The sequence below is a fragment of the Mastomys coucha genome, unplaced genomic scaffold (assembly GCF_008632895.1).
Source record: "Mastomys coucha isolate ucsf_1 unplaced genomic scaffold, UCSF_Mcou_1 pScaffold14, whole genome shotgun sequence".
Lineage (NCBI taxonomy): Eukaryota > Metazoa > Chordata > Mammalia > Rodentia > Muridae > Mastomys > Mastomys coucha.
In genome coordinates, this window is record NW_022196896.1 from 135,617,484 (window position 1) to 135,629,885 (window position 12,402).

Genomic DNA, 12,402 nt, shown 5'->3' on the forward strand with positions numbered 1-12,402 from the left:
GGGGAATTATCAAAGCAGATAGTTTCCGAAGTTTATAGTTTGTAATTGATTACTTTTTGTTTATTGTTAGTGTGTGTGTACTGTGTGTGAGAGAGAGAAAGAGAGGGAGGGAGGGAAGAAGAGGGAGGGAGAGAGGGGCAGGGAGGGAGGGAGGGAGGGGACAGGGAAAGAGAGAGAACAGCTTGCTGGAACCCATTCTTCCTTTCACTTAGCTGCAGTGTGGTTTGTCTTGTTCACTATGCTGAGTACTCTAAACCAGCTGGCCTACCAGCTTAGCTATGATCCTCCTGTCTCTGCCTGTCATCTTGCTGTAGGACTCCTGGGATTACCATCTCCATGGAGTTCTGGAACTACAGATATGCACCATTGCTTCTGGTTTTCCTGGGATTACTGTTTCTATTGAATTCTGGAATTACAGATATGCACCATTGCTCCAGGTTCTTTTCACAAGAAGTCTGGGGTGCAGCCCGTGTGTCAGGCTGGGCCACTTCCCCTTCATTATACCACTGGTTGGAAACAAAGAATCAGATGGTTAGGCTGAGTCTGCTCTTGAATTTGGAAGGATTAAATAACAAATTCCTTTTCCTAAGGCTTTTTGCTAATGAAGGAGGAATTGAACAATTGCATCTGAAGCTGTGATTACTTTGTAACTTTTCCTAAACGGAGAGGAATAGCGAGTGTCCTTTGAGAAGTTGACCGCCTCCGCACTAACTTTAGTTAGGCCCCAGCTCTTTCTCCCATGTTGTCTTTCAACGCTGTGCTACATGTGTCACCAACAGCGTACACAAAGCCGCATCTTGGCATTAAGATTCCATGAGGTCCATTTTGAGGATCAGATTCCTACACCTGTTTTTAGCTCTGAACACAAGCCACTCATTGCCCTGCATGGTTAAATACAAAGCAGTAAAGATATAATGGACACAGCCTATAGAACCCTCTATTTAAGTAAGTCCTCTATTAAGTTTAATCAGACCACACTCATTGAGCCATTAACCTAACCCCACCACTGCTCCTGCAGCTTCCTGTCGAGTTCTTCTCTGGATTTGGGACTACCCTCCCATGTGCTGCTATATTTATCCACCTTCTTGGCCATAAAAGGCTGGCTGTGGGGCCCTGACATTCTGCTGCCTGACCACATGCATTATTTTTGAACTGGTCCCCAGAATCTAGTCTCTAGTCCTGCCTCTTAACTTTCTCTTGGATTCAGCCTAGGTGGGTCCTCATTCTCTCCTGCTCCTCGGCTGCAGCAGTGGGACGGCCCCCAACCCCCACCCCAGAAACCGGTAAGTGACATGGAGGTGGCAAATGTACTCACCAGTTTCTTTCTGCCTTCTCAGCCTCAGCAAGGAAGTAACAGAGTTGCTCCTGGAAGGGAACGAGGGGACAGCAGGGTAACTGTCCGGACTGGTGGCTGTTTTGCCATATTCTTTTGAAATCAAGCTGCTGTTTCTGGAACTGTAAGCTCACATTTGTCACAGATTCAATGCAAGTACTCTCTCAGGGAGGCGAGTAGTGAAGTATTTACAGATCTCCCTGAGTGCAAATTAGGCCAGAAGGATACAAATTCTCTTTAAAGCCACTAATTCATGATCTAGTGACTTAGCTCCAAGGGGAAGAGAGGGGTGGGGGAGGAGAGGCGGGAGATGAACTCTGCCATGAGAGAGCAGTGTGGACGAACTCTCGAGACCATTGTGATATTTCTGACTTGAAAAATGACTGGGTAACACAGAGGTGGCAGACCTGGCACTGTGACCCTGAAGCGATTGCCTTCTGTAATTAATTTCCATCAGTTTTTTGGCCTCTGCTGCCAAGTATTAGAGTATTAAAGCACAGTTACAATTATGGAGTTAGTAGTTATTCCTAACCTTCCAAATTCTTTTTAGAAATAAAAATTAGTTTTCAGGAGTACAAAGACAAAAAAAAGTCTTCATTTCTAACAAATTCTGGCTGTTGTGTGTGGGCAAAGCTTGAAAAGGAAGAAAAGGAAGTGGCTGGCTATACTTTGGTTCCAAGGGTCAGTGAGCACTGGTGACTTAAAGTCAAACCATGTTTACTTTTAATACATGACCCCTATGTACTAAATAGTAGATATTAATAACATAAGCATACTTTGGGGCCAATAATGAAGAATGGAAAATGGAATTGGAACAAGACATTTAAATCATTTGTTTTGTGAAGATAGCATTTTGAACCATCTGGGTAGCAATGTTAGTTTATAATAACACAGTGAAGGAACTTTTATTATTTGTAAGTCACTCTGATGACATCACTGCAGAAGCTTACCTAACACTTCATGACGATAATGCAATGTATTCTAACCCTTTTATACTATAAACACCATCTAAAAGTTATTAAGTACAATTCTGCATATATAGTAACAGAAAAAGCAATCTATTTAAGGATTGAAGCACAGTTGCTTGCTAGTAGCTATTTTTTTTCCCTCTTAGAAAATGTCATGTAGACTGGTATGTCCCATGGGACCTCAGATATATATTTCAGGAGTGAAGTTTGCTGGATTTTCTTCTCTAGTGAGCACACATTGACTTTTTAAACTGCTTAAATAAAATTTAGTTTTTTTTTTTAAATTTAGTTTTAAATAAGACAAAATATTAGAAGGATTCACTCCTTACTTAGAAATTTTAAGCAAGACAAAGTTAGAAAAAACCCTTTGCTTGAAAACAATTTTCTTATATAGTTTTGAAAATAATATTAGTATGTATGTGAATATTTTTTAAAAACCTAGGGGGAGGTGTCTATAAAATTACAACTTGCCCTAGTTTGCCACATGGCTGATAGGCTTCCTTTCGGTGAATACATGATTTACACATGAAGTAAATGTGAGGGCTCTGTGAGCAAAGGCACTTCCTGCTAAGCCTGATGACCTGAGTTCCATCCCTAGAGTGCTCATGGAAGGAGAGAACGGATGCTAACAAGTTGTCCTCTGTGCTCCGTGTACATGCTGTGACACAATGCACCCCCAGACACACAAAATCAATTACCTGATAGATATGAAATGCCAGAGCCACACTGAGGCCAGATTCTTTATATTCCTATATGGATTCTCCCATATTTCTATATGGAATAAATACTGTTTTTCCTTTTTCTTGTTTTTTAAAAAATAAAGCTACTTACTGGAGGTCCCAGGTTCAATTCCCAACACCTAGATGGCAGCTCAGTGCTATTTATAACTTCAGTATCAGAGGTCTTTTGTCTACCACAGGTACCAGGCACACATCTAATGCACACATAAAACATGCAGGCAAAACCATGATAAAGCTGCTGATGACTTGTAGATGGTCCACTTCTCCAATGCCTCCATGTGGTGCTCACTATGTTTTGTGTTCTGACAGTCTTCATTTTCTTTTATTCTGGGGATGCCAACCCTGTTGGGCTAAGGCCCACTTGAATAAGCTCATTTCAGTTTCATTTTCCCTTTAAGGACCCAGTTTTCTAATGGAGTCCCATTCTGAAGGATTGGAGACAGTTTAGCATGTTCATCTGGAGAAAAGGGGCATAAGTTGGTGCAGGATAGCCCTCTGACTGACCTCTTAGCTTTCTTTCAACAGGGATTGCCAGCTCAGAGTCTTCTAGTAGCTTCTCAGCTCTCTTGAGTAAAAGCCAAGCCCTTAGTATCTACTCCACGACTCCATACTATCTGCTCTTCACCTCTCTGACATCATTTGTTCCTTCTCTGCCCTCTCCAAGTCTTGCAGCTCCACTGTCCTTAGTCCTATATGGAGACTGACACATTCGCTCTTGCCAGGGCTTCTGCATGGGTACTCCACCTGGAGCTCTTGACAGCCTCTTGCTCAGCCTCTTTTTCCATTGAAGCAGTCTCTAATGAGGGTGCTTTCTGTTGTGTCCTGCCTCTTACTTTGCTCCATGGGCCTTAGTGCATCCTGACATGTTTCACAACAATTACCTCTCACTGCTGTCAATCTCCTGAGTCCTGTCTTGGACCATTGGAGTAGGATTTTTGTTGTTTTTGTTTTTTTAAGCTCTATACTTGTGCTAGAATAACTTCAGGCTCCCAGCAGGTGCTCATTTTTTCTTAAATGAATACCACTTTACTTCTCAGCATTTCACATTCTTTTAAATGGAGCACACAACAGAACAGAACATCAGAAAATTAGAAATAGGCGTCACGAGAGTGTTTGGGAAAAAAGCACAATAGCCAGAGAGGAGGACAAGAAAGAAAGGAATGCCCAATGATGGCAGTGCTGTGTGTGGACCTCTCAAGAGGGGGATTGTGGGTACTAGGTTAAGCGGAACCTACATCCTTTCCCATTCACTTCTTAGAACGATTGCAGTCTGCGTTTTATTCTACATTGGTTGAGATGAATTTTCTCTGGGATCATTCAGTAAAGAGCTGTCTCCTTACAGGTTGCCTCCTCCCCTCGAGGGCACGCGATGTCTTTGCCTTTTTATCAGAGGTCCCACCAGCACTATGATCTCAGTTACCGGAACAAGGACCTTCGCACCACCATGAGCCACTACCAACAGGAGAAGAAGCGCTCTGCGGTCTACACCCATGGCTCCACTGCTTACAGCAGCCGTTCCTCAGCGGCACACCGCCAGGAGTCAGAGGCCTTTAGTCAAGCATCAGCCGCTGCCTACCAGCAGCAGGCCTCACAGGCCTACAGTCTTGGAACATCATCATCCCACCATTCTCAAGGGTCTGAAGTCAGCCGGAAGACAGCCTCTGCGTATGATTATGGCTATTCCCATGGGTATGTCAGGAGCAGCCTTCCAACCTTGGGCACATACTCTAAATAATCAGGTTTCCTGTCTTCTTAAATATTACAACCCTGTTATAACAGGTGTGTGTGTGTGTGTGTGTGTGTGTGTGTGTGTGCCGGGGTGGGGTGGGGTGGAAGACCTGAGCACTGAATGTTACCTTTCCTCTTTGTGGTCTGTTTGATATCCACAGAGTTTGAGAGTCCCACTGGGATGTCTTGCTTGAGTTATTAGCTATGACCATATTTCTAGAAGGAAATTTCGGTTTCTACTCTGGCAGCAGTAGAGGCAGGAAACATTTTGACACTCAGCATGTTTTCTGCTCTCATAATGTTTCTCTTAGATTAAAAGCCAATATAGATTTTAAAATTCACAGGTCCCAGGGAATTAAACTACAGCAGAGATGCATAGGAAAATTTCAAGATCTGAAAACCAGTGCTCAAAATTCTGAGCCATTATTCAAGCAACAAATATTTTCTCTACCTGGAATATTTTGAACAGAAGCATGGCGTTCTCTCAGTGAGCCTAAGAATAATAGGAACAAGTAAACAGTGTACCGAATAAGATTATTGACCAAACACAACGAGGGAGGCCAAACTCCCAAATAAGAAAGCCATGTTAGGATGCTAGGAAGAGCAAAGCTTAGATGAAAGTTTGTTCTGCAAAGCAAACCCAGACTCTCCTTTCCTTGGGAACAATAAAATTAACACAAATGTGAACTATTATATCTAGAAATTTCCCATTTAGATCTCTTTGCTGGGGCGGGAGTAAAGGCTGCTTTTCTGACTGAGGTCTTCCATGTGGGAATGGGAAGTTTCCTTCTTCTAAGAGTTTTAATTCAAGCATATGTATGTGTTCCTGCTGAGTTTATGTATATCACAGGTGTGCACGTTTCCACAAAGCTCAGAAGAGGGTGTCAGAGCCCCCAGAACTGGAATTTTAGGTGGTGGTCATGAGTCACACAGTATGAGTATTGGGAATAGAACCTGAATTCTGTGAAGGGGAGAAGTGTTCTTGACTGCTCAGCCAATTCTGCATTCCATTCTCATCTTTACCAAAGTTCCCTAGGGGCAGAGAACTGATAGAATGAATGCACACAGGCACACAGGCACACACACGGGATTTATTAGAGTGGTTTATAGGCTGTGGTCCAGCCAGTCTAACAATAGCTATCTATCAACAGAAGGTCCAAGAATCCAGTAGATGTTCATTCAGATCGACGAGGCTGAATGTTTTGTCTAGTCTTCAGTACATGCCCAAATCCTGAAGAAGCAGGCTCTAATGCCAGTGTAAAAATGGATTGTCAGTAAGAGTGAGGGCAAGCAGGCAAGGATTGGAAGCTTCCTTCTTTCACATGCTTTCCATAGGCTGCCAGCAGAAGGTATGGCCCAGTTTAAAGGTGGATCTACTCATCTCTGAGGTCTTACCACTTCAGAAGATCCATATTAAAAGTGGGTTTTACCATTTCAAATGACTTCACTAAGAAAAAAAATCCCTCACAGGTATACCCAACTACTTGGATTTTGGTGAATTCTGGATGTATTAAAGTTGATAACCAAGAATAGCTACCACAAATCCACCCTCTGTCAACTTGACGCATAATCATATTATCTTCTTATATGATACTAATTTCCAAATAAAAATAATAACTAGGTATAAATAATTCAAATGTATTATATATTTATCCATGTCAATGTTATATCTAACATGATATAACCATCCATCAAACAACTGAAATGCATTATAAATTTCAGAAGAGGTGACAGTGTGCCTTGAGGAACACTCTTTTAGTATCTCAAACCTAAATATGATAACCACTAACTTTCTCTTAATTGATGTTGTACTTAAACAATTATCATTACATGATAAGAAATTTGAAGAAAGAAAACACAAATATCTATACAAACACTTTCTTACAAATATGACAGAAACACTCCTGTGTTTATAATCTTTGTTTCTGCAACTGGTCACATGGCCTTGGCTTGTATTTATAACTACCTTCCTCTCCTATCCATCCTGTGTTTCCTCCACCCTTAGCAAGAACCTCAACAGCTTTCAACACTGTTTCAAACAGCAAACTCACTGATGATTTTGGAGATCAGAAAAGAAGTGTTAGACTGAGTCTTCAGTCACTCAAAGGAGGAGGTTGCTATGACATTGGACCATGGAAGCCTTTCAGGGAGAAGTCCCATAATTCTGCAGTTGCCTTAGCTGTGCTTGCTTGTTTAGTCCAGTGTGTTGGGTAGATATTTGTATCCTCAGCCTGAGGTAATTTTTATTTCACCATTCTTTTGTTTGTTTGTTTGTTTGTTTTTGTTTTTGTTTTTTGTTTTTTGTTTTTTCCGAGACAGGTTTTCTCTGTGTAGCCTTGGCTGTCCTGGAACTCACTCTGTAGACCAGGCTGGCCTTGAACTCAGAAATCTGCCTGCCTCTGCCTCCCAAGTGCTGGGATTAAAGGCATGTGCCACCACTACTCAGTTCACCATTCTTAAGAATAAAACATTTTATGGGAACTAAAGAAAACACATGTAAGATATAGATAATTTTAAATTAAGTCTATTTATAGTCTACAGAAAAAAAATGCTAATCTTTAAAACATAAATATTTCTGGGCTGTGTGGCTTATGGTCACCTGCTGCCTCTAATCCTCTTCTCCAATGCATTGGGCTTAGGTGGTCTTTTTTATAATAAATATAATATCTTAAGTCTTCTAAAATTAAAGTATAAAATATATGTCAAAGCAACTGGAAAAAATATCTCTCTCTGGGCATACAGAATGTCCCTGGGGAAATAATGCAGTGGCTTGTGTGAATCGATGTGGAGAAGGCAGAAACTCTTAAATCCCTGACCTACAGCTGTCTTGTCAGGGACAATGACCCCATGAGAGCTTCTGACAGGTTCAGTAACAGAGCCCAAGTCTGCTGGGGTTTACCTGGAATGTATGATGGCAACACTCTGGTTTCCACGCAGCCTGGAACAGGATCACATTGCATATCGCTTTCATAGGTCATATTCTGCCATGGGATATTCACAAGGACCTCATGTTGGCTGTAAAAATGGAAATATTGTCACTGAGGAGAATCTATTTCTTTTAGCACTTACTTCAAATGAATCACCTTCCAAAGGAAAGTCAGGAGGAATTAACACCGTGTGTGCGCGTGTGACAGCATCGGTTTGTTCTTTTGAGAATGTTCCATAGCTATATTCAAGAACTTCATTTAGGGAAGCAGCTGTCTCGCAGTGAGGAGGATTAGATGTTAAACATCATTTTCCTGGACTGTCTGCACTGGGTCTGCAGAAGATGGTATTTTTATTATCATGAAGTTGGTAGCTAATTTCTTGTGTATTTATTTCATTTTCCCAATGTGGAAGAATTGATAGAAAGTTCTATGTCTCTCTCTCTCTCTCTCTACATATATATATATATATATATTTTAAGATTTATGTATTATTATATGTAAGTACACAGTAGCTGTCTTCAGACACAGCAGAAGAGGGCATCAGGTCTCATTACAGATGGTTGTGAGCCACCATGTGGTTGCTGGGATTTGAACTCTGGACCTTTGGAATAGCAGTCAGTGCTCTTAACTGCTGAGCCATCTTTCTAACCCCTATGTTTATATATTTTTAAATGACTTTTATTTCTTTAGCTCCATTGCAAACCTTTATATTCAAACCATGTTAATCTGACTTGCTTTATTTAGACTCTGTATAGTATCCCTATTTATCTATAATTTGATATATCATCTCTAGTATTAGTAATTGGACTGGCTTTTTGGAGAGATTGGGGATCTTGCCATGTAGCCTTAGACAAACTTTATAAAAGTAACAAACTGTAAGTGTTTCCCCACATTCTACCCCACGCCTTGCTCTACTGTGTATGTAGGTTGGTGTTCATCAACAGCTTGCTATGTTCAGACATGATTGAGTTCAAGATTCTTGGTGGGAACAGGATGAGCTAGAAACAGTGCATGTTGGGAGAGAAAATGCCAATGCTGCCTTTTTCTTCATATCTATCAGCGTAAAAAAGAAATAAAGCTGACCTAACCTGGAGGCAGCTCAGTCTCCCTCCTTTAGAGCGAGGAATAAAGATGCAGGCTCGGCATCTGTATCATTTCTCTAGGTTGCTTTTAAGTTTATTCTAAACGGAAGGATTCTTCCTGCTAAATGAGATCTCTCTGGATTGTGAGCAATGTTGTCAATGAAGGCCCTTTGCATTAGGGAGGCATCCCTCTGCAATGGATGTAAGCACTAGGCTAGGTCTATTTTTAGACTCTACTTTGTGGTTAGATGTCCAATGCTAATGTGGAAAGTATGGAGATTTCGATGTGCTTAGGGCTTGGCTGACCTTAGTGAATCTTATTTGGAGTCAGTGTGATTGTATCACTGATTTTGTTACTATGTTATAAAACATATTAAATGCCTTTAATTCATCGTTACATTGAATTAACCCCCTAAACAGCACAAACCTTGTCAGAATGGTAAGACTGATGTTTTATATAACAGTGGTATCAACAATAAGTGTCATCAATGAGGAATGCAGGGCTCTGTGTGTGCACATGTGTGTGCATGCATGTATAGAGGCCATAGGTCAATGTCAGGTGCCTTTCTCTATCACTCACCACATTTTTGAGTCAAGCAATCTCACTGACCCAGGATTTTTAGAATTCAGCTGGATTAGCTGAATGACAAGACTCTGGGGTCCTCTCATGTCCATCTCCCAGTGCTGAAGTTACAGGTGTATGTTACCATATTCAGCTTTTTCCATGGGTGTTGGGATCCCCATGCTGTTATAGCAAGCTTTACATCTGAGCCATATTCCAGCCCATGTTCTGTAACTCTGGCTGTTCTACTTTTCTTCCATTTTCCTCTGATCCTCAACTATACAGGAAGAAATATGATGTCATTATGTTGGTATTTAAATGCCAGAAGAAGGTTGACAATATGGCGCTTTGGGTAAAGGTGCTTTTTCCAAACCTGTTGGCCTGAGTTCAGTCCCTGTGCCTGGGATGAAATGTTAGGTCTGTCAGCACCCTCCTGCTGACCAGACAGTGGGAAAGCCTGAGGGAGCTGTTTCAGCAGGCTTGACCTTTCCCAGCATTTTCTGGGAAGGAAGAAGTAAATTTGATGTCACATCTAGTCAGCACCATCTACACCGTGAGTGGGATGTGTCAATGTGCCTTGTACAAGGACAGAACAATTCAGTTTAAAAGAGGCAGCCTTAGACAAACAAGGCACCTATTCTGTTGGTAAGTGTCTGTCCATTGCTGACATAAAATGGATCATGCTGGGTGTGGTGGCTCACATCTTTGACCCCAGCACTCAGAAGACAGAGGCAGGTGGACATCTGAGTTTGAGGCCAGCCTGATCTATAGAAGGAGTTCTAGGAGAACCAGGACTATGCAGAGAAACTCTCAAACAAAACCAAAACCAAACATCAAACAAAAGCACCATGAGAGGACCACTGAGACTAGATGCTCCGTAATCACAGGAGCTTACTGCTGCACAGCAAGCTGTGAACCTCAGTTTGACCCCGGAGAGCAAGAAAAAGTAGAAAGAGTGAGGTGGTGGGTATGATGTCAGCTATAGATTCTTCACATAGATAGAGTCTTAGTCTTTTCATAGGTCGAGAAAGTTCCTTTCTTGTCCCATTTTGTTGAGAGATAGTTTAAAATATTCCCCCTTTTCTGTTCTGTGTGCTTATTAAGTCTATGTATGTGTACAACATGCATGTGGGAGACTGCGGAGGACAAAGGATCCTCCAGGAAGGGAGCTAAAAGACATTTGTTAACTGCCGTGTGGGTTCAGGAAACTGAACCTTGGTCCCCTGCATGAACAAACGTCTTCTTAATACTCTCTCCAGCCCCTGATGAAGGAATTTTGTCAAATCTTTTTTAACACCTATTTTAGATGATCATGTGAATTTTACTTTTATTCTATTGAAGTAAATCAACTTGCACTGACAGGGAATTACCTCCACTTGGTTTTATATGCTATTATACTTATTTTTTAAGGACTGGGGTTGGAGCAAACATCCCTTTTGTTTGTTTCTTTGTTTTTTGAGACAGGGTATCACTTTGTCTTGGCTGACCTGGAGCTCACTAGACTAGGCTTTGAAGTCATAGAACTCTGCCTCTGACTCTTGGGTACTGTGATTACAGGCATATGTCACCATGCCCAGCACCTATTAGACTTGGGGTTTTTATTTATTTTTATTTTTATTTATGGTTATGTGTGTGAGAGACTGCTTCTTTTTATGTGTACCGCATGTATGCCTGGTTCCCAGGGAAGCCAGAAGAGCATGTTGGATACCCTAGAACTGGAGTTAAACAGATGGTTTTGAGCCACCATGTTAGGGCTAGGAATTGAACCAGAGTACCCTGTGCCCTTAACCACTGTGCTATCCAGCCCTAGATTCAATTTTTTAATGCTTTGTGAGCTTGTTTATACTTCTACTTGCATAAAAAGAATATTAGGCTGTAGCCCTATCTGGGGTCTTGATCAGAAAACACAGACTTTACAGGATGAATTTAACAGTGTTATTTTAATATATTTTTAAAAATATGAAAATAATTATTATCACCTCTTCCTTACATGTTTGATGTAATTTATCAGTAAAAGCCACTTAGGTGTCTGCATTTTCCTGTGAGAATATCTTAGATTATCAATTCAGTTTCTTGACTTTGGTCACTCAGAGTTTTACATTTGTTCGTCAGATGGTTTTGGTCATTTTGGTCTTTATAGGAATTGTTCCATTGTATCTTAGTTGTCTAGCGTGTGAACACAGAAGTGTCTACATACTTTCCTATGAGTCTCCTTAGTTTTGTAGGGCTGGCTAGGATGTTTCTGCTTTCATTCTTGGTTTTAATTTCTTATTTTCTTCTTTTCTTGATTAATCTACTAATTTTTTTTTGCAGAATTTCCTTTGAGGGGTCTTCATTGACATGATCCATTATATATATGTTTACATAATATATAATTATGTATTAAATATATTTGGTATATTTCTATTCTATTCCCTACTTTGTCGCCTCTTCTCTAACTTTATCATGTCACCCTTTCTTTTGTGCTTATTCTAATCAACTTATGACAGCATGAATGTGTTTAGATATTTGAACAGTCTTTTCATTCTAGGCAAGCTCTTACCTCCAAGCTGTATCCCCTAGCCTTCTTTAATTTTACCTTTTGTTTTGAGGCAAGGGTCATGGAGTGGCCTAGGCAGGCCTTAAACCTGTGATCCTCCTGCTTCAGCCTTCCCACAAATTATATTCTAACCTCCACACAATGCAATACGTAACTGTATACAAGTTTCTAAAAGAAATTTATTTTTTAAAAAATATTTTATTTATGTAAGTGCACTGTTGCTGTCTTCAGACATACCAGAAGAGGGCATCCCATCCCATCATAGATGGCTGTGGGCCACCATTTGGTGGCTGGGGATTGAACTCAAGACTGGAAGAGCAGTCAGTGCTCTTAGCTGCCATTTATTTATCTTTATGAAGAGCCACTTCTCCATGTAATATATTCCTTGGACTGGCTTTAGAGCTGAGTCTTTTTTTTTTTTTTTTTTTTTTTTTTTTTTTTTTTTTTTTTTTTATTATATGAAAGTACACTGACTATAGCTGTCCTCAGATGCACCAGAAGAGGGCATCAGATCTCATTATGG

At 40.8% G+C, this 12,402-nt stretch overlaps 1 protein-coding gene across 3 annotated transcripts in view; it reads left to right on the forward strand.

The window, feature by feature from the left end:
• Window positions 1-1,108: 1,108 nt before the first annotated feature.
• The window catches only part of Myom1 (myomesin 1), a 117,127-nt gene continuing 105,833 nt past the window's right edge, over window positions 1,109-12,402 (forward strand). The window contains exons 1-2 of one of the 3 annotated variants that reach the window (XM_031368719.1): window positions 1,109-1,283; window positions 4,384-4,730. In XM_031368719.1, the coding sequence (XP_031224579.1) occupies window positions 4,411-4,730 (320 nt within the window). In that variant the 5' untranslated portion in view covers window positions 1,109-1,283; window positions 4,384-4,410. Of the gene's footprint in view, window positions 1,284-1,339; window positions 1,458-4,383; window positions 4,731-12,402 lie in introns of those variants that run through there. The other 2 variants (XM_031368717.1, XM_031368718.1) reach the window with 2 other exon arrangements.